Source organism: Mesoplodon bidens (genome assembly GCF_964165515.1).
Source record: "Mesoplodon bidens genome assembly, contig: HAP1_SCAFFOLD_846, whole genome shotgun sequence".
In the NCBI taxonomy this organism is placed as follows: domain Eukaryota; kingdom Metazoa; phylum Chordata; class Mammalia; order Artiodactyla; family Ziphiidae; genus Mesoplodon; species Mesoplodon bidens.
Window position 1 is genome coordinate 58,503 of NW_027672457.1, and position 22,330 is coordinate 80,832.

The 22,330-nt window shown below is 50.2% G+C and overlaps 2 protein-coding genes across 2 annotated transcripts in view; one reads left to right on the forward strand and one right to left on the reverse strand.

Moving 5' to 3' along the window:
* LOC308610184 (uncharacterized protein) overlaps positions 1-22,330 on the forward strand; it is a gene marked incomplete at its 5' end in the record, with an annotated part of 111,713 nt that overhangs the window by 56,161 nt on the left and 33,222 nt on the right. The gene's annotated exons all lie outside the window — the stretch shown is intronic.
* On the reverse strand, positions 1,166-11,161 carry LOC308610183 (NUT family member 2G-like; the record flags this gene model as incomplete). The annotated part of the gene is made up of 3 exons (XM_081259423.1): positions 1,166-2,271; positions 2,792-2,859; positions 10,975-11,161. 3 exons carry the CDS (start codon positions 11,159-11,161, stop codon positions 1,480-1,482), a joined length of 1,047 nt encoding a protein of 348 aa, XP_081115549.1. The 3' UTR covers positions 1,166-1,479.

The window sequence follows — 22,330 nt, forward strand, 5'->3', positions numbered from 1 at the left end:
AAAAGATCAGAGCATCTCAGTGCTTTAGGAGGAAGGGGCTTCAGAGGTGGGCCAGCACAGGCTGTGACAGAGGCTAAGCGGACTGGGAGGGGAGGCACTTCTGGGAGACAGCGGGGGTCTACTCCCTGCCCCTCATTGTTTGCTCATCTCACTCTAATGAGGGGGTCATTTCCCCTGCTCTGATGATTCGAAGCCTCTGCCGACACCCACAGGACGGTGACTGAGGCCTCCACACTCCTCAGCATGGATCCCAGCTCCCACTCAGATCTGGGGCCACAGACACCTCTCCCACCCCCTGCCGCCCCTGTGAGCAAGCTGTTCTTGTGAAACGTGGTCATAGTTTGTTAGGAGGACCTGTTTCCTATGGGGATACAAACCAGTGTTGATACCAGTACACACACACGTCCAGCCATGGGTGCAAAGGGAAGGGACAGTAGCTCTGGGGTGTCTCTGCAGACCCGGAGGCCCCGGACGCCAGTCCCCACGGCCACAGCCACATGGGTCCTCCTCCCTCAGTTGAACGAGATGCTGCTGCACAGACATCCCACAAGTTCCACAAAGGGGCCCGACTGTCCTTTCCCTTATACACACCTTTAACGGGTGCCCCATGAATCTCCCCACACCCATTCCCCTTGTTGCCTCCTCATTGGGATGAAGAGGTAGCTGCCTCCACCACTCTCCACATTGCAATAATCCCAGTGGAACTAGAGGATGCTCCCGCTACGATGAGGCAGACAGTCCCGTCCCCATGGCCAAGACTTTTCGTCTCTGGTCAGGCCACCCACACAGGAAACCCTGGATGAGCGGAGGGTCATCCCAGCGCCGTCGTCTGGCCACATGAGGAAAGCAGAGAGAAGCTCCATAATGACAAGGGCTGTCTCCAGGCTCCATCCTAGAAACTGGTGAGTGTCCAGAGGGCTGAAAGGCACAAGAGCAGCTCTGCCTCCCCAGAAGGTTCAGGGATGCAGAAGACGGTACAGATGCCCCAGAAGGGCCCTAGCCTAGCAGGCGTTAGAGAAGGGGCTGATGAGGGGGTCCCTGGGGAAAGTGAGAGCTGTGCGTTCCCAGGGGCAGCCTGAGGAGTCCTTGTCTATGTGGAGGAAAGGTGTGGCCACCTGTAGACCCAGAGCTCCTGTGACCTCCCTCATCCTTCCTTCCTCTCAGGATCGCTCTCTGTGGAGCAGCTCAACACCAACAAGATGACAGTGGCCTGAGAGCATTTCCCACGAAAACGATCTTTGTTCACAATTTACATACATCACTCCAAAGGTCCTGCTCCCACCCACACCTGGCCACACCCACCTCCCCCACCTCCCTAACCCCCCACAATCCCGCTCCCCCTCCCCACCCTGGTGGTCCTGCCCCGCTCCCTTCCCCCCACATCATCCAGGATCAGCACTGGGAGGAGGAGGAGGAGCCCCTAGGCTCCCCAGGGGGCTGCCCTGGGGCCTCGCCCTGGAGGGCCGGCCCAGCTGTTCCCTACTGGCTGCAGTGCTTCTTCCTCCTCTTCCCACGCTTCTTTGTGTCAAACGGGTCACGCTTTCTCTTTCTCAGCTGTGAGGGGCGAGCCAGCCCCAGAGCCAAGGCTGGCCTCCCAGAGACGCCGAGGCCAGCCCCGGGGATGGGCAGCTTCTCAGCAGCGGCTGGGTGTCCACACAGAGCCCGCTTCCTCGACTTGGGAGCGGCTGGTGGAGCTGGGCTGAGGCCTCTTCTCTGAGAGGAGGGGGACTGGGGAACACTCTGGGCCCCCCAACCTCCAGAGGAAGCCAGGGCTGAGACATGCGCAGGACTGAGGGACATCCCGAAAGGCACCAGTATATGCTGAGAGTCTATGATGAAGACGCTTTGGAGCACCTCCTCGTTCTCACTGGACCCTTCCCTGGGCACTCGGGCCTCCCGAAGAGGAGAGGCCTTTCTGAGAACAGACGCATCCCTGGATCTCAGTAGAGGGCCGGTGCGCCTTTGACCCTGGGGAGGGGAGAGCCGTACGGGCCGGAATATAGAGAACTCCTGACGTCCTCCAGAGGGAACAAAGACTTTGGGCCTGCACAGGGCAGTGTCTGTTTGCATGAGCCTATGAAGAGCCTGAGAATCAATCTCTGGTGGGCAGGCTTCATCACTGACCCCTAGATGGGGGTCTTGGTCGTGCCTCTGGGCACCTTGGCCGGCGTCGGACTCAGAAGGACTTGAGGCCATTCCGGGTGCACTGTGACTCAGGGCTGCCCGCACACCGTCGTCCTCTTTCAAGGCCAGGAGTCGTTTCTGCACCAGCTGGTAGGAGGGAGGAGGACAGTGACGGCTCCACACACACGTGTGAGAGGAGGAGCACTGGGCAGTGGGACAATGGCCCTGGTGGGGAGGAGGGGACGGACGACCCCAGGACTCGAATCCAAATACAGACACTGTGGCAGTCCGGCCATTCTCCTGCAACTGATTCCCAGCTTTGTGACCTTCCCTCCCCTCCCGGCTCCCTATCCTCTCCTTCCTTTCACCCTGCACTGCACCCACCCCAGAACGGGCCCTTCCCCATGCCAGGTGTCCCAGGCAGGGGAGGGATGGACAGCGCTATGTGGCCCTCCTGTTCTGGGGCCCTACCTCTCCCCTGTTCACTGGGGTCCCTCTGTGCCCTGGTCTTCCTGAGTGTCCCTTGTGTCCCCTGTTCTACCGGGGATCCCTCCCTCCTCTGGCTCCCCTGGGTCATCTGGGTTCCCCTGTCCCCTGGATCACCTGGGGTCCCCCTCCCGTGGGGTCCCCTGGCTCCCTGAGTGTCCCTCTCCCTCCCCTGTCTCACTTCTTCGGGGGTGAGCCCTTCCTCCTGCTCCAGCTCCTTCTCTAGGGCCAAGAGATCCAGCTGTGGGTCTGGGGAAAGCAAATCTGCCAGGAATCCAGGGTGAATGACTGCCTCCACCTAGAACAGAAAGAAGAGGCTGTGAGCATCCTCGGCCAGGAGTGGCCTGTGAGACAAGAAGGCCAGGAGGGAAAGTGAAAAGCAGAGACCCACCCCACTCTCCTCCACAAGGCGGGGATGGTCAGCGCGCACACGCACACACACACACACACGCAAACATGCACATACACAGTCACACACAAAAGAGCACATATACAGAGGCACAAACACAGACACAAAGGCATACACACAGATAGACACAAACATATACACACAAACATCTGCGTAAACCTCCCCTAACACCAGGCTCAGGAACAAGGAGCTGAGCTTAAGTCCCAACGGCCTGAGCAGAACCCAGATCTTGGGTGCTGAGAGTTCCATGCCCTGGCATCTTGCAGACCCCAGTCTCCAGGCCTAGCCTACTTTGGTGACAAAGTCCTCCTGGGAACACAGCTTGTCGATATAGCTTAAGAGATCGGGGTCCGAGTAGGTGCCGTCCTCTTCCTGCTGCAGCTCATTTCCGTCCTCTCCCCATTCTGCATCTGAGTCGCCTGTGGCTGAGTGGACGGGCCCCACCAGCGCCTCCATGATGTCCATATACTCCCTCACAGCCTCAGGTGGAATGTCCTCGGGTGCCTTGGGCTCCGGGGGTCGCTGGGACCCGTGTGGCTTCGGGCGGGAGGGCTGGGCCCTGGGGCCGGACATCCTGGGAGCACAGGCTGCGGCAGAGCAGGAGGAAGGGAAGGAAGGTGAGGGGCTCCCGGTCTACCTCCTGACCACCGAGCGCACGCTGGTGAGGGCACTGTTGGGGGACATTGATGTGGGTGTGGGGGGGTCAGGACCACCTGAAGCTTCATGCACAGTTGGAGGGTGGAGGTAAGGGGGCATCTAAGAGAGTCACATATAAGGAAGTGGGGAACCTCCAATTTTCTAGGGGTGTCCCCATCAAGCCCACTTCTTAGGCAGACTTTGTGTGCAGTCCTTTGACAGGGAGGCGTGAGAGAAGTTACAAGATTGACCAAGTCAATACCCCGTAGTAACAAAGGGCATCTGAGACCCCACCCCCCACCCCCCGCCTCGGTGGCTGTTTTGCTTGAAAGACCAATGCCCCTGTCTTGAAGGAAAATGATCCACATGGGAAGAGTGGCCAACCCTGGGCCCCTGTTACCTGTGCGTTCAACTCCAGTGGGAACCTGGGTGGCCGGCTGAAGGCCCACTTTCGGGGCTGGGGGCCCCCGAGGATCCAGCTTCGGTGGGGCTGGAGGAGGCAGGCCCTGCGCGCACTGCATCCACCGCAACTGCTGGATCTGCATCTCCTCCTCTGCCTCAAATTGCATGAACCTGGGGTGTGACGGAGGCACAGGCCATCCTGAGAAAATGGCCTGGGTTCTGGAGCCCAACAAAGGCAGCCAAGAATGAGGGATTGGGAGAGGATGTGCCTTGGGGCTGTCAAGGCCCTGTGAGGTGCTGTCCACAGCAGAGAGCTGCTCCTGGAACTGATACAAGATCTGGGACCCTTCCTGCCTCACCAGCACTGGAGAGCATTCAACAGCATAGAGCCAGGTCGCTGCATTGAACCAGGTCAACGGGACACGTGGCTGACCCAGGGGGCACCCTCCCCATGCCCCCCATCCAGAGCCACATGAAGGGCTGACAGCCAGAGGCTGGAACAGGCATGTGTTCCCCACAGGGGTCCTTGCCCAAATCCAGGACCCTGGGTTGGGACTGAGAGTTCTGGAACGTAGACCTGGAGACAGGGCTCAGGAGAGGCTGGACGATGTGGATGCTGAGCTTAGAGGACAGGCCTTCCTTTCCTCTGAGAGGTGCTTGTTTGTTTGGTTTTGTTTCTTAAACCAAGGGGATTACCGTGGAGCAAACACTGGAAGGGCCAGAGACCCTTGGGCTGATGACAGCTGGCTTCCCCAGCCTCATGAGGGATGCCAGGGTACCCACTCAGGCCACTTTTCGTGAGGAGAGGGGGTCCCAAATCTATGTCAGTGGCCGCCAGCCAGCCACCACTAAGGAAGCAGCAGGCTGGCGGGTGGAGCTCTTTCCCCAGCCCAGCCCATATGGCCGGAGTTGGACCCCTACTGGACTCACAGCTTCACCCTGCCCCGTCCTGAGACCTTCATGTGAGGGCAAGGGTAGGTCAAACTCAGGGGAGGGCAGAGCTCGTGGTGGAGGAAGGACAGAAGACCCAAACTCTCAAGGTGAGGGAGGGGTTTCTGGAGGACTGTAGGGCCTCTGGGCTGCGGGCCCCCCGTTCCGAGCGACAGCCCTTCTCCTTTGTCCTCTCTGATGAGCCCTGCCACGGCCAGACCCTGCCCTCACCCACTCGCCTCACCCTCCACGCAGCCCCTGGGCCCAGGACGCTGACTCACTTTTGCGCCATCTCGTAGTAGATCATCCGGTCAGAGTTGCTAATGTGCTGCCATTCCTGCACGGCCCTGCACAGTCCCTCCTCCAGTGTCATGGTGGGCTTCAGGCGGGCCAGGGATCGAAGCGCTGGGCTGTAAGCACTCGGGGTCAGTCTCTGTGCCCAGCCCAGCCCCCACCTGCCTGACCCCACCCACCAATGTGGACCACACATCACTCAACACAGCATGACTGAGCAACAGGAGAGTGAGAGGCAGGTGTCTGGGAGAGCAGAGACAAGCCTTCCCGGCTACGGCTGTCACCGCCTCACACTCACTCGAGGATGACCATCCACTCCCAGGCTAGAGCTGGGACACTGTGCCTTGGGGAGCTCTTTTCCTCTTCAAGGCTGCCTTTTCATAATAAAAATCACCATCATCAGTGAGGCGTGGCATGTGCCAGGCAATCTGCTCACACTTCATAGATTAGCCCAAGGAGTCTTCTGCACGGTCCTCTGAAGGTGAAGTGTGATTGTCCCCTTTTTACGAGGGACCGCAGGTTTAGGATGGAAATGCCTGCCAGGCTCACAACTCTAGTGGGAGAGAGCCCATGCCCTTAGGAGAGCTCTACCATCACCCTGTTCCTAGTGGAATTCTCCACATCAACAAAGTCGAGGCGTGCATGAAGCGCTCTCCTGGGCCCCGCGCTCCTCCCCCTTCTCCGAAGTGACCTCCCCCGGCCACGTACACTCAAGTGCTGTATGAAAGGAGACGTCAGCACAGGAGAGTGTGGCATCCACTCCTTGGCTCCTCAACTTACACCACGACCCTCTCTGACTGCAAGTCTTCAGGCCATATTACCAGGAGAATCATGGAAGAGCAAGCTGGCTAGACTCACAGAGGGGTGGGGTCAGTTGAGATAAGGCACATTTCAGTCATGATGTCGTGGACTAGCAGGCTCGCCCGTATGACTGACAGTGTGCCTTTTCGTGGCGTGGACATCGCCTTCACACCTTGCTTCCAGTATCCCTAGAAACCTAACCTGCGAGTCCATCCCCAGTTCCTCTTTATCTAAGAGCTCCGATAAGCTCATGACCCCCTGAGCGTTCACTCACATGAGAAAGCAGGAAAGAGCTTCTGCATCAGGACTCTGGGGAAGGTGTCTCCGGGCCAGTGGCTTGAGGCGCTGCCACCGTCGGAAGTTACTGTACACGCTCTGGTGGTTAGAGCAGTCCTCCTGCGAGGCATAGGGCTGGTTGGTGTCCAGGCTGCCCTCCCTGGAAGTGCCACGTGGCCATGGCCCAGAGTTCACTGGGCGAATGTTAGGGGCCATCTGGGCAGCTGGTGGTGGAGCTTGAGGAGGAAAGCCTGGGGTCCAGCCTCCCTTGCCAGCCTGAGTAACTCCAACAGCTGGAGCAGTCACAATGGTCTCCATCGCAGGGGTTGCTAAGAATATGGGTGCAGGACATGCAGCACTCCCGCTGAGGGCCCCTGGAGCGCTCCAGTTGAGGGGGCCCTGAGGAACGATAAAGGTCTGAGCCGGGGGGGCCTGCACTGGCCTCCCTTGTGACCTGACTTGTACAGTGAAGTTGCAAGCCCCAGGGGTACTGGGGCCACAGCCACCATTAGCCACCAAAGGCATCCTGGGGAAAGCTGGCAGCCACAGGCTGCTGCCAGGAGGGAATGCGGGGGTGATGAGAGGTGGCAGGTGCTGCTCCCAGGGTGGCCAGTGCTGGGCGCCAGGAATGGGTGGAGGAAAGGACACTGCCATGAAAGTAGACAAGGAGGCACCGGGGTTCATGGTGACATCCGTTCCGAGCACTGCAGATGCTGTTGAGGCAAAGGAAAGGAGTGAATGGAGGAGGAGAATGGGCAAGTGGGACTGAGGCTTTCTGCGGCATCAGAGTGTAAATCTCCACAGATGAGAGACTCTTGGACAAGGGAAACTGCAGCGTGCAAATGTCTTCAAGTGATTTTCATGCCCTGACCTCCAGTTGAGAATTATTCCACTGGTGACCCCATGCCCATCCACCAAGCTCCCTGACCCCTGCCTGCCGAGAAGAAATTGCCTCAGCAAGCACTCACTTGGAGAGCCTCCCTAAGGCACACCCTGGCACCTAAGCCTCACAGGCTGTCTCCCAAGACCTGGAGCTGTGTGGACATCTGCTCTGTGAGAAATGCCCCTCAGCCGGCGTACTAGCAGGTGGGGCCTTCTGCAAGGTAAGTTCTAGGCCCCCAAAGGCCCTTTGTGGACAGGCACTGTGTAAAATATTAGGGCCCCACCTCCTCCTCAGTCCTCCTTTTCCTGATGCTCAGTATAAATCCCCTCTTTCTTTCCTAGCCTCACAAAACAAAACAAAATGCTGGAAAATATCTCTAATGGAATCCTGATACAAACCCATGACACTGGCCCAGAAAGCACCTGCATCTCCGAACAACCCACAGCAGATACGTAACATGGGCCAGGTCCTGCCACCCCTTCCCCAGTGCCCAGAGTTACTGTCATCAGTCAGGAGTTCTGTTCCTAGGGGCTTGGGGTGGTCTGAGAAGTAGGCACGTGTCCCTTAGATTCTGTCATTTCACAGCCAGTGATGGCTGCAGAGGATTAAACAAGGGCCAGGGAATTGTCATGTTACATTGGTCGTGGGAGTATAGACTGCCTGTGGTCCTTCCCCTTCCAGCTCCCAATAACGGAGAGACAATCTGAGATGCAGGCATAAGCCAGATGCCATGGCGATCAAGTTGTCTGAAACACATCCCTGTTCAGGAGAACAAGGTACACACCACGGTGCACCTAACTCACCAGAACAGATGTCATAGGACGTTTAATAGTAACACAGAAGATCATCTTCCTGATCCTGGGCTACACTCCTTCCCCCTTTAAAAGAGGAAGCAGGCTTCATAGACATTCCACCCGAAACAACCCCACTCCACATCTGTTCCCTGTCCATGAAGGAGTGACCTGAAATAGGAACAAACTCTTCCTCTCAAGGCAGCCTGAGGGTCCACCATGAGATACTGGACAAGATGAAGTAGGTCTGAAGTACTGCCATTCCACAAAAGGAAGAACAATTCAGAGCAACTCAGGAACCTGAGCCCTCTCTTGGCTGAAGTTACTCGTAATGGTTGCCCATCCCCTGTTGAATCCAAGGCAACAGTTACCTGAACTGACAAGTGAGCTCTGGGCTGGGAGGAGTGGACGAGGTGTGGGCTGCGGCAGTTAGAGTAACCCCCTGCCTAGCTCTCGGAGAGGACACTTCACTGCAGGTGTGGCCACACACAGCCCCATTGAATAGTTTTCTCACCAAGACCATCTCTCCCCACGGCCCCCTGAGATACAGTATGCTCCTGTTCAAACCCCTTTGAAAGATATGGTGAGGCAAGCTTCAGGTGCCTGAGGAACACAATACAGCTCTAGGCTTTCCTCATGACCCTCCCTGTGTCACCACCAGGACATCACACACATCCTTACACACACGTTTCAAAGTGGCTTGTCTCCCTTCTAGAAAGAATCAGACTGTCTGCTGCCATCCTTTCTCCATAGCCAGGGCACTTCCTCTGGATCCACCTCCAACGACCCCTCCTCCCCAGGGCAGTCTCAGGTTTCTTCAGGCTCCCCAGTCTCCCCAGGTGAAATGTCCTTGTGCGTCCAGTGCTCTCTTCTCCCTCTACTTCAGTCCAACTAGGTGCCCACAGTTAAGTGTAACATGTGAACCTGAAGGATGTGAGGATGGCAGGGTCTCTGAGAACACACCCCCAGCCTATAGGCTTACCTCCTATTGAAGCCATCCTGCAGGCTTGGGCACGGACTACTGCTGCCTGGTAGCCTCAATGAGAAAAGTCAAGACCAGGAGCCAGAGAGCGACCTGCTTCAGCAAACGCTCGGGATCCAAGTCAACGAGGGACACGTTTGAAAGTAAACCGGAAAATGCGGGCTGAACCGTTCTGTGGTGGGGGAGGGGCAGAGGGCACGTGGGTCGGGGTGGGGTGGCGTGCGCTGGGGGGACATTCCACGAGGGCTCTGGCAGGTAGGCAAGAACCGGAAGTTCCTTCCACCTCCCATAGTGGCAACACAATTGGCGTGTGCCTCTTTAGGCAGTTTATAAACTGTTGTTTTGATTCACGGCACCGAGGTTGAGCATGACAGTCCCTTCCTTTCACGTCTTTATCCATCAACCTAGGTTTTTTTTTTTTTTTTTTTTTTTGCGGTACGCGGGCCTCTCACTGTTGTGGCCTCTCCCGTTGCGGAGCACAGGCTCCGGGCGCGCAGGCTCAGCGGCCATGGCTCACGGTCCCAGCTGCTCCGCGGCATGGGGGATCTTCCCAGACCGGGGCACGAACCCGTGTCCCCTGCATCAGCAGGCGGACTCTCAACCACTGCGCCACCAGGGAAGCCCTGGAGCTTTTATAATGAAGGAAAACTTGTATGATTTGCAACCAATAACTTCATACTAGAGGAATGGTGAGGCAAAATATTGTACCCAGGCACTCGAGAAAGGCAGGCTTCCTTGTTGCTTCCTCCCTTTGTTCAGTCATTCAACCAATTATTTACAAGATTCTCACTCATAATTCTGATACAGTATTTGAAGGACTCTTCTCAAGGCCACTGATACAAAAATTGCACTGTGCAAAAATTAGCCAGTCCCAATACTGCAATCACTTTTGTAATACTTCAAAATCCTACACCCCACAGACAGAGATAATCAAATTAGCCCAAATGTAACTTGGGAAGACCAGTCACAGAAGGGAGTATCTAAAAGTCCTTTGGATCATGATCTCTGACTATTCCTGCACAGAAGGTGGGGGCGGGCATTGACTACTGAGAAAAAACATCTCTGGACATGGATCACAAGCCTCAGAAGACAGTTCATCTTCCACTCAATCACGAAACATTAAAGAAACGAAGAGATACCATGTTTGTGTCTTGTGGAGTTTTCAAGTCTGCACTTGGAGGCGCTTAGTGCTGTTACATGTGAGGGGTCTTCAGAGGCATCCTGTTGAGTGAGAAATGCTCTAATCTTGCATTTGACCAGAAAGCGGATCTGATGATTGAAGTTTCTTTGGGAAGTATTACAAAGTCAGGTCAGTAAGTTGATCCCGCTACTATTTTTGTTGTTGTTGTTTTATTGTCAACTGAAATTCTGCAAGATATTATAAAAAAGGAGGGAGGGAAAATAAAATTGTTCCCATACTACCTGTTGAAATTGGCCCAGATTGTCAACTCTTTCTCAAAATTATTTTTAAAAAATCCCCAAAACCGTACAAAGGAAACACCTGTGAACACGGAGAAAAAATATTCTAGTAGAGTAAATGCGTTGGAAAAACTCTAGGAACGGAGTCAGGAGACAGTATCTTAAGAGTGTTTCCCAGGTCTGAAATTCTTTGCTAGCATTGTTCTTTAACGGAAACTTCAGGTGTGCTAGGAAAAAGGACCTACTGTTTTTTGAAAGGCATTAACAAGAACCAAGGAACGGCAGTCCAAAGGGCATGAAAGTACTTGCCCCAATTTGAGGCTACTGTGCTTACAGCGGAGCTCTCCAGAACTCTTTGTAGCTAAGTGCATGGGTTTCACGAGTGCAATATAAAACTCACGAGTGCACATTTCCCAAGAGCTGGTTTTAAGAAGAGACCGTCACGAAGGTTCCCAGCGAGGAGCGTCGCCAGAGAAGTTCCGCAGCTTGCCCGACCCTCCATTTCTGTCCTCTCCTGCAGAGACCTCCTAGGCCCGCGCACCCCGCGCCTGCACGCCCGCGCACGCCTGTGCACGCCCACTGGGGCGGGGCTCTCGGGCACGGCGGACCGCCGTCCTCCAACAGCTCCCGGCGTCTGCTGGGGCAGTTTGCTCCGGAAGACAGGAGCGCATGCGGGAGCGCGGAGGGTGGGGCCCCAATGGCTGTCCGGCGGGGGAGGGGCCTGTCATGGCGGCCTGTAGAGTGAATTCTAGGAATCCTGAGGTAAGGGGTACGGGGAGTTTTCACCCCTCAGGTGTCACCGCTCTGCACTGTTGTTCACCCTGTGGGTTATTTGTGCCCTTGTCCATGTAAGGAGACTCCCCACAATGTGGATTCACGCCCCCATAGAGCTCGATTCCCTTGAGATGTTTACCCCAGGATTATCGGCACCACTGGGGAGCCGGCTGTATGAAGGGTTCAGTGATTGCGGGGCCTACAGTGGGGGCTAAATAGTGTGTGCGAGCTATTAAACAGGTGCCGTTCTAGTCTGCGCGTTGTGAAGAGTACAAAAGCTAGAGGGAAGTTCTTGCGAGTTGAAAACCCTCATCTGGTTCCGAAGGTGTAGCTCAGGTGATTGGAAAATGAGTGAAGATGGAAGGAACACACTCATCGTTTCACTAGTGTCTTCCTTCTTATCATAAAAACATCAGTCAACACTTAGGTTCAAACTGCATTCTTTTGTCAGTGATGCGAGCAACTTTGCTGAATGTGGTAATAAACATGTATTTGTAGTCTGGTGTCAAATCATGATTGATTTGCAAGCATAGATGGGGTCTGTACATACTTAATTGGTTGGTGGGAATCTGATAGGTAGTCAAATGTGTGGGTTGGTTTTGTCCGTGGATATTTGTGTTTGAAGGGAGGTCATGCCTGTGTTTTTGTGAGAGTGTGTAAGAGTGAGCGTTGTATTTGGAGGGTGTTGAGATGTGACGCAGGCATACTCAAGGAGTTGGTGGTTAGGTGTTTGTAATTTGGTGTTTGGGGAATATGTTTACATGTGTTTTTTTCACCCCTGAATTTGGGGATTTGTGTGTGTGTAATGGTGGATTTGGAAGGATTATCTGCATATGCGTAAGGGCCATGTCAGGAAAAGTAGTGGTGTATATTACTTTGGGTGTCCAGTCTGTTAATTTTGTATATTTGGGGAATGTAGGCTGATCATTTGTGTATTCAGGGCATGTTGTATGGTTATGGGGTGTTTGTGGGTGTGCATTTTCAGGAGCTGTGTATGTATATTTGGATGTGTAGAGGGCAAGTCTGTGACTATTTTATGGGGCTGGTGGATGTTGAATGTGTAGGTATGTTGTGTTTGTATGATCCTGTATTCTGCAAGATGGCAGAGTTCATTCTGTGTGAGAGGTTGGGAATATGGGGTTACGTATACGCCAGTAGCGTGGTACTGTATGTGTATTTGGAACAAAGGGCGTATAGGGTGACATTATTGTCTATTTGTAGTGTACTGGGTAATCGTGGTTCTATTTGGGACTTGTGGAGAGTTGTGTGTTAAATGAGTTTGTGTGTGTATTCAAGGGGCATGGCCACTTGGAGGAATATTTGCTGAGGCTGTGCATTTGTAATTTTCAGTAGGAGCCTCTTAGGCTTATGTATTTTGGGAAATGAGTATATGTGTATCTGATAGAGAGGTGGGGTTCTATGTTTCTACAGGGAAGATGGACAATTGCATTTGTATGTATTAGAAATATGTGATACGGGTATTTGTTAGTACTTGCATATGTGTGAGCTGGCTCCTGATAGCTAGGGATAATTTGATATATGGAAGTTGTTTCATAAATGGTTTGCTGGAGATATTTCCATGTATCTTACTTGTGTATTCTAATCCGTGTGCGTGTCCATCATCAGGTGCATGCATTATCAGAGTTTGTTCATAAGGTATGGAGTTGTTAGGAGTATTCAAAGTGTATTTCTTTGGAGAACGCTAGGGTGTTTATACATGTGTTTGGTAGGAGTAAGAGGTGGTCTGTCTATATATTCAGGGTGAGGGTAGAAACATATATATATACACACACACACATATACAGTTTGTATGTTGGAGTAGTGGTGGGGAGCTTGTATTCTGGAGAGGTAGCATAATGTATAGTGTTTGGGAGGGGATCCATATGTTCAGGGGTTAGGAATATTTGCATGTGTGTGTCCATAGGTGTGTGAGAATTGTGTATGTATCTTAGTAAGACTGCAGAGGTTGTCGGTGTTTTTCTGTTTTGAGTGTGTCTGAGCATTTGGGGTGTATACTCATGAGTAGTTTGTGGATGTGTGTATTTGTGATTTGTGAGTGTAGCAGGAGGCTTCGAGTCCTCTATGTGTCTATTTCAAAATGTAATGCCTGAAGAATTTAGTGGTGTTGCTTGTATGTGTGTTCTCAGTATTAGTGAGGTGGACTTATATGGACAGTTGACCCTTGAACAACATGGGTTTGAACCACACGGGTCCACTTATAGTGGATTTCTTTTTCAGTAACTACTACAGGACTACTACAGGATCCATGGATGCAGAGCCACTGCATGGAGGGTTGGCGCCCTAACCCCCAAGCTGTTCAAGGGTCAGCTGTATTTGATCAGTATAGATTATTTGTGTCTGTGTGTGTGTTTGAGTTCCTGGGGCTTCTGGGGTATGTATTCTGTGGGACGTGAGAGTTTAGTTTGTGTGTTTGGAAACCAGTAGGCTGTGTGGGTTCTGTGTGTGTGCAGGAGTCCTGCAGTCTATGTATTTTAGGGCCGTGGGATTGCATATGGGTCTTTTTTTGGGTTGCACATGAGACAGTTGTGTACTTGGTGACCCTGTGTGCTTAGGTACTCAGTGTGTACATCTGGATGGCATATTGGTTGCACATGTTTGTTTTCAGGCCCATGTTGTGTGTGTATATATAGTTGTGAGAGTGGAATGTGAATATTCAGGGTGAGTAAGGTTTCATCTGTAAAAATTTAGGTAGTAAGAGGTGGTCTGTTTGTGTATTTATTCAGGGTGAGGGTGTGTGTTCAGGAGATAGACATATATATATATATATCTATGTACAAACACAAATGTGTATGTGGTGTCCTTTTGGTTATGTATCTGTGGTGGGAGTTGAGAGTTCTCCTTGGGGTGTAAGTGGATTCTGTGCACATATTCACAGGAAAAGTTATGGGATGTGCTGGAACTGGTTCATACTGTCTTGGGAGAGTCAATGGTGCATATCTCTTCCCAGCTGTGTGTTTAGTGATGTCAGGTGGGTAGCTTGAAATTGGTCCTGCTGGGAATATTTATACCATGTACATACCATAAGTGAAGTCTTTCCCGCCTTTCTCGGAGAGCTTTTTATCAAGCACTTAGCAGCGTACCACTGATGTGCGTGTTTGGATTGTGTATGTGTGAAGCAAGAATATTTGGGCATCGGTGGGTACGTATGGGACCCTCATGTGAATTGTGAGTGGGGCATCTGGGGCTATGGGCCCTTGTATATGTGCATTGACCCTGGTAATTGTCAATCATTGCATTGCTCCTATCAGGTTGGTCTGTTCTTTAGGGCCAGAGAATCCCCACAAATGTTGTTGATTCCCAGTAGAAATCATGCAGATGGATACAGGGGTGTCTGTACCTTAGGCAGGTGGACACTTCTTCAGCATTTGTGTGGTCCTAGCATCTGGGTCCCTAGAAGGGGGCGCCTGGCGGACAGATGGTCATGCAGAGCAGAACCTTCACAGGTGTGTTGTTGGCATGACAGGCAGCAATCAGAAAGTCATGGGGCTTCCTGGATAGGAGGTCAGATGACCAAGGGCTCTCCCAGGAAAACCCCCTGAGAATCAGTTGGACAGCTACAGGCATTACTGGCTCTTCTGTGGCACAGCGGACGTGCAAGGACACCCTCCACATGGGGTCCAGAGCCATGTGTCCCTGAGCCCAACTGCCCCAGGGTGGTGGGAACTGTTGCATATCAGGCTGGTCAACTGTATCACTAGGTCTCAACCAACCTGTCTCATGGAAACCTAAGTCCTCACGGATAGGCAGGACCTCTAGGGATCACTGAGCTGACAAGGACAGAGGTAGGGAGGCTTTGTCACTGAGGGAGAGTTGGGGACTGAGACCTGGAGAGCCTGGGGAGTCCCACTCTGAGGAGATACGGCTCTGATGTTCCCAAACCCTTTAGACATGTTCTCTGTTCTTTTCTGAAGGCTCAAGATGCTTCTAGCAGTGGGAAGCTTATCTCAGTTTCATGTTTCTCTGATAGGATGAACTGACCATTTTATTCACTCTTCCACATCGAGCTGCAAACCCATCAGAGGGAACCATGTGATCGTTGTAGCCACCAGCTGACCCCACAGCCACCTTGTGCCTGCCTTGGACCCACCCAAGCATTTCTGAGCCTTTATGGTGAGTCTTGTGGCCTTTTCTCCCTCATTGTGACTCCTCCTGCCAATAAAACATGCTGTGAATGTTAACAAAAGGAAACCTGCACTAGAATTGGAGTCTGGAAGGCCCGTAGAGGGAGCTCTCATGCCGTGCCACTCATCATCAATTACCCCAACAGGAAGAGGTCATTTACTGACCCCAAAGAGGAAGTGCAACCACTTTACTACCCCAGCTGGAGGAGGGAAGACTTCCTTCCTGGCCAGCAACAAGAAATAGAAAATAGAAATAGCTAATAGAAAATTCCGCAGTTTAGCCAATGAGACGCCGTTGTCACCTGAAGTTTTACTTTCCTCCAGTGAACTTCCATTTTTTCCCTTGATGATGACTTTCTTTCCTTGTCCCACCCTCCTTACTATACAAGTCTTCTGGGACTTCCCTGGTGGTCCAGCAGCCAAGACTCCGCGCTTCCAATGCACGGGGCATGGGTTCGATCCCTGGTCGGGGAACTAAGATTTCCACATGCCATGTGGCATGGCCAAAAAAAAAGAAAGCCTTCCATGTTGTGTAACCCGTTGGAGTATCTCCCTTTCTATCAGATGAGATGCTGCCTGATTCATGAATCGTTTAATAAGGCCAATTTATTCAAAATTCAAAGTAAATCTTCCAATTTACTCCGTTAAATTTTGTTTTTTAATACATTGGGGGCATGCAGAGGTGGCCACTAACAGTTTAATATGTATCCCTCCAGAAATGTTCTGTATAAAAATATGTATGTGCACTTTTCTAAAATCCACTCTTATGATTGCTACTGCTAACAAGATGATTTTATGATTAAATGCTTATCTTTTTAAAAAGAAAAAGGTAAATATATTGGTGGCAGTGATGGGATCTGAAGCAAATTTCTGATAACATTTGGGACAAGGAGGAACAGGTGTGGTGCCCACAACTCCTTTGAGTTCACTGTCTTTCTTGCTATTCCTGAAGGTTGTTGGTAAGCTCCTCTTGGTTTGAGCTCCATTCTCTTTGCGTTTGTGCTCCCAATCTAACTGGCTTTCCTTTACAGGGCAGGTCAGTTTGGCTGGTAGAGGATTCTCCTTGAGGCCAAACCCCTAGCCTTTCAGATGGAAATTCCCAGGACACAGTAACATCTCTTGGTTATTGCCAGTATATTTTTTGAGTGGTAAACCATAGCCCCTAATTTTGTTCCCTGGATTCCACACTGGGCACTGCTGACAGTGTAGTCTGCACTTGCCCATCTGTTTGGAATCAGCCCCCAGTTTCCATGCTTGGAGCTGTTGGTGGTGGCTATAGTTCTCCATTTTGTTTGGAATCAGTTTGCAGTCCCCCTTCCTTGGGATTTGCCGTTTGGATCTTTTTCCTCAGTCCAAGGATCCCTGGGAATCGGTGGTGGTGCATACCAGGCCTTCTTTTGTCCAGGACATAGTAACATCTCTTTGTTACTGCTGATATATTAAGGCGCATGTTTTTTGTGTGTTCTTTTGGGTTGACAAAGGCTAGCTAAGGAAATGAGATCCTTTATCGCCCAAGAGTTGAGAATGCCAGCTTCTGGCACACCTGCTTATTTTATATTTAAGAACTATGGTCCTGGAGGTTGTAGATATTTAGAAAGATGGAAAAATTATACTAATATTGATCTAGAATTACAGTGGTCATTGTGGGGCATGTTCCAGTTAGACAAGATTGTACATTTAAGGAAACCACTAGAGAGCAAGGGTTCACAGATTGCACAGGGAGAATGAGATGCCTGCTTTACTTGGTATGTAAAAGTTTACAGACGGTTTCAAGATTCCAAAATAGCTTCGTTTAGAGACTTAGAACAAAAAGCTAATGAAAAATTAAAGAGACAAAAGGTACCTGAGACAAAAGACCGCAGGACGGATGTGACTGCAGACGCACCTCCTACTGTCCCCCCCTTTCCGTTGTCACCCGAGGACTCTTGTGTTACTCATTTCCTGTCTGAAATACTTCTCTATTCCAAAAAGAATATTTAACAATTGCCATTTAAAGTAAAACTACCTGAGGTTGCAGGTGAGCCCCCTCAGGTGTCCTTTACCCCTTGGTCAAAGACTGAACTGAGAGCTGTAGTCAAAGAATTCTCTAAACCTTGGAGGAACCCCCAACATTTTTTAAAGAATTTAGAGTCACTGTCAGGGCGTATGTCCCCAAACTGCTAGATCTTTATCCACTTGTACACATGTTGGTAGGACTGGGGGAAGCCCCAGAATGGATGTGGGAAGCAAAATGACATAATCCCTAGGATGATATTCAAGATCCTCAACCTAAAAAGGCTTGCAGAATAACAACTAACCTTTTATAAGCTATTCCTAAAATCTTCCCTGCTCACACTTGGTCTATTATTAATTGGCCTAATGATTGCTCTATTATTCACTCATACAAACAAAAGAGGGGTGAATCTGTGGAAGACTTTAGAGCCAGTTTGGAAGCTCTCTTTTTACAGCAGTTGGTGTTCCAAGGAATAAAAAGGCCACTCAGCCTGCTTTAACTGCCCTCTTTGTAAGTGGATTATCTTCTGAGATGAGTGGATTGATAAAAGGGCAGAAAAGAGGGTGGGAGGCTATAGGCCTGACTGAACTCGTGACTATAGCTGAGCATTTTGAAAGGACCTTGGAGCAAGACCACAAACAGAAATCCACCAAGCTCATAGCCTTACAGTTACAACAGCTCTAAGGCAAGGGACACAAAATGACACCTGGGCCTCCCCCATTACAACCTCCTAGGGGTCCATGATCAATTTGACGACCCAAAGTTGATGTTTCATTTGTAATCAGTGAGGACACTGGAAAAAGAGGTGTCCTCAAAAGTCCTATGCAAACTCTTCACAAATGCTCTCGTATCTGTCTCAAAAGGATGGCCCCCCGTGACCCTCTCCCCTAGTTGGCAGAACTCCAGAGGTTCTCTGGTAAACTATTAGCAGCAATGACCTTAAACAGCCCAGAGGAAAATATAATGAAAAACGGCCAAATTTTAGTTGATACTGGAGCTATGCTTTCTACTTGAAACCCCACTCTCATATTTTACTTTGAAATCTACATTAAACTCTAACCCTAACTGTAAACATAATTACCTAACCCTTTAACACCCTACCCCTAGCCCTAACCAGAGCTGTGCTTTCTACTCTAAATCCCACCCTCAAAGAACAACAGGTGCCTCTGAGTAAAGAGGATGTTTCCATAGTGGGAGTACCTAATACAGTTCAGAGAGAATTTTTATCTCAACCAAGATTCCTTTCTGCTATGCAGTATAGCCCCAGTTAATCTATTCAGTAGAGATCTCTTTTCTAACTTCAAAGGGCCAGTACATTTTGCCTCCAGTGGAGATCTCACCTTAAAATTTCCTGATCAACGTGAACCTGATCAGTTATGTTCCTTACAATCTGTCCTGGACCTAAAAGCGGAAGTTCAACAAAAGTTCCCTAATTGGATGGAGATGCCTGCAAATTTGGGGGCTACTTCTGACAGGATGCCTGCAAATTTGGGGGCTACTTCTGACAGTGTTAACATGAGAAGAATAAAAAAATGCAAACCTATAAAGATTCAGATAGATGTAGCTAAACCTCTCCCTAGGTTTCCTCAACAGCTATTAAAGCCTGCGATCATACAAGGTCCCATAGCTATTGTAGAAGACCTAATTGCCCAGGAGGTAATCATTCGTGTACTCGTCCCTGCAGCATGCCAATCTTGCCTGGTTGGAAACCTGGCAGGATGGCGATTTGTCCAGGACTTGGGAGCTGTTAATAAAAATAGTTTTTCCCTGTTTTCCTGTTGTTCCAAACCTAGCCACCCTTGTGTCACAAGCTTGAACTGACTTGAAATGGTTTACAGTTGGAGACCTTTGTTCACCTTTCTTCAGCATCCCGGAGACCCAACAGCCAATATCTACATGGCTTTACTTGGAACAATCAACAATATACCTGCACTTTTATGCCTCAAGGGTTCACTGGGACTCCTTCTTTTTTCCTCCCAAGTACTTCACCAAGATTTAAGTACCCTCTAGTTCCCTGAGAAATCAGCCTTTTTACCATATGGAGATAACCTCCTGCTGTACTCAGCTACTGTAAAGGTTCCATAAGGCATTCATAAAAGATTCCATTTATTTGCTGCAACAGTTAGCTGAGAAAGAACAAAGGAAAAATTACAATTATCCGTAGACGCTGTTCATTACCTAGGACGTAATCTAAGCACTGAAGGAATTCAGCTATCTCCAGAGAGAATTAGGCTGATACAGGAACTTCCTAGACTCACAACTAAGTGCTAGCATTGTGGATTTCTAGGTTTAGCTGGTTATTGCAAGCTCTAGGTTCCAAATTTTTCTGTTACCTCTTCCACTCTGTGAACTTCTTAAAGATTTAGTTCCTGAATCCTTTGCTTGGGAAGATAAACACAAGCAGGTTTTTATAAGGCTAAAACAAGCACTGCAAGAGCTGCCTGCCTTAGGGTTACCCAAATGATCAGGTTCAGGTTGATCCGGAAACTTTTTTTTTTTTTTTTGCGGTACGCGGGCCTCTCACTGTTGTGGCCTCTCCCGTTGCGGAGCACAGGCTCCGGACACACAAGCTCAGCGGTCATGGCTCACGGGCCCAGCCGCTCTGCGGCATGTGGGATCTTCCCGGATCGGGGCACGAACCCGTGTCCCCTGCATCGGCAGGTGAACTGTCAACCACTGCGCCACCAGGGAAGCCCGATCCGGATACTTTAAGGTGAGATCTCCACTGGAGGCAAAGTATATTAACCCTTTTAAGTTCGAAAAGAGATCTCTACTTAATAGATTAACTTTAGGTTATTCAAAACCTTTTCCTTTATTTGTGCATGAAAGGCATAATCAGGCCGCGCAGAACTGTGTGAGCATGGTAGTAAACACAGGCCTATTGCCTGTTATAGCATACAACTTGATTCAGTTGCTTTTGCCTGTCTCAGGTGTCTTAAGGTTATAGCCACAACTGCAAATTTAGTGGAAGCCTTGGCAGATTTGACTCTAGAAAATGAAGTTTATTTGCAAACTCCACACCTTGTCCACAGTCTTCTTAACGCTGAATTGACAACATTTCTCCGCAAGTATCACTGGATTAACTTCCTGTGAAATCCTGCTTTCACCACCTAATCTTTAAACGTCACACCGTTCTCAGTCCTGCTACACTACTACCTCTGCCTCACAAAGGTGAGGGCCGTGACTGCCAGGTAACAGTGTCCCATGGGAATTCCCTGGGAGTCCATTGGTTAGGACTCCGAGCTTCCACTGCAGGGAGTGCGGGTTGGATCTCTGGTCGAGGAACTACGATCCCACAAGCCACATGGCACGGCCCAAAACAAAAACAAAACAAACAGAAAACAGTGTCCCGTTTTGTGACACCGTGTCCTGAGTAAAGATGTTACCAAGTCCAAGGTTGCTCTGCTTGCCGCACGACAGGCCATAAATCGGAGATGAGGTGTTGAGGCAAGGAATATGACCTTATTCAGAAAGCCAGCAGACCGAGAAGATGGCAGAGTAAAGTCTCAAAATAACCATCTTATCGGGGTTTGGGTGCCAGTTTCTTTTATAATACAGAGATGGGGAGGAGATGAGGAGGTAAAGTAAGAAGGCCATAAGTTGTGCGAATAGCCCCTGGAATGGCCAGCCTCAGGGAGGAGATGTGTTAATTTCTTCTTAATTGTAGCCATCCACAGGTGGAAGGAGTCCATATGTTTCCCTGAACAAAGGCACTTTGGTTTAACATTCAGACAGAGGGACAGGGTTCCCCGAGGCAGGCCATTATGTACAGGTACAGACAGTATCCTTTTAGTGAACAAAAGCAGCAGAAGGCAAAGGTTAAAGTAAAAGGAACAGATCCCATGTGGAGTCCTATTTGGCTCTTCCCTGTTACACTTCCCTACTGTCAATGTCCATTCCACAGTCTTGTGGATAAAAGGGGGTGACGGCCCTTCTAATTTCTTCATCAGATGGATCTTTCCGGGAGTGTCCACCATTGGTGCCAGTGTTCCAAACGTTGGGTTTTTGTTTTTTTTGTTCCTCTCTGGAAAGTGTGTCCTTTACACCTGTAGCCTTAAAAAAATATTCTCAGCCTAAAAGTTGAGAGTTACGACCGCTTTGATGGGAATTTTGAGGGCTTCAAGCCTGGGAGGCAGCATCTCAAGTTAAGGAATTCAGCACTTTTCTATGGACGGGAAGATGCCAGAGTCTGGGCTCACTGAAGTCAGTCATTTGATATGTGCCTCAGCTATCCGGGGCCTGTATCCTATATTCTCATATCCTGAGTTTTGTCAGGGCTCACCGGCTCACGTTGGGGGGCTGCAGTCACTAATGTGTCAGGAAATATTCCATTTCTCAGATCCTCTCCTCTTGGTCAGGATTTTGACCCATATTTGGAAGACGTTTCAGGATCAAATTTTGTCCCACGGCGCTGGGAGGCTCATCCCAGGTCAGGGGAGAATTCTTGATATGCCACTCCAGGTGCTAGTTTTTGGATTAGGCCCTATTGCTAATTAAAGATCTTCTGGATCCTCTTATCTAATTATGATCCAGGAGACATTTTCCCTTGTTGCTTCCTCCTATACCTAGAATCACACTATTACAATTATTTCATGTTATAAATGTGGTCTATTTTCTCAAGATGTTTAGCCATTGAAGTATTGTTGGAGGCCTGGTTCCATACTGGGTACTGTAAGAGACGCCAGTCTTATAAAGTAGACAGGATATAAGTAATGCAGCTAGTAACGTTAACAAAGACACAGTACAGCAGGGAGACACAAAGAGCAAACAATCTGGAAACAAAGAACAATGATCAGTATAACTACTTGTAATCCAATTGCAATAGCGAGCGACCAGAGGTACCATAACTGATTTAGTGAGCCATCCGCTGTTTCAGTGTACCAGCAGTGCGTACTTAGACGTGCATGGCTTAATCTTTGGGACAAGCATATGCTACTGGCAGGATCACCCAGGTAGAGAGAAAAAGATAAATGTTTCAATTCTGCTTA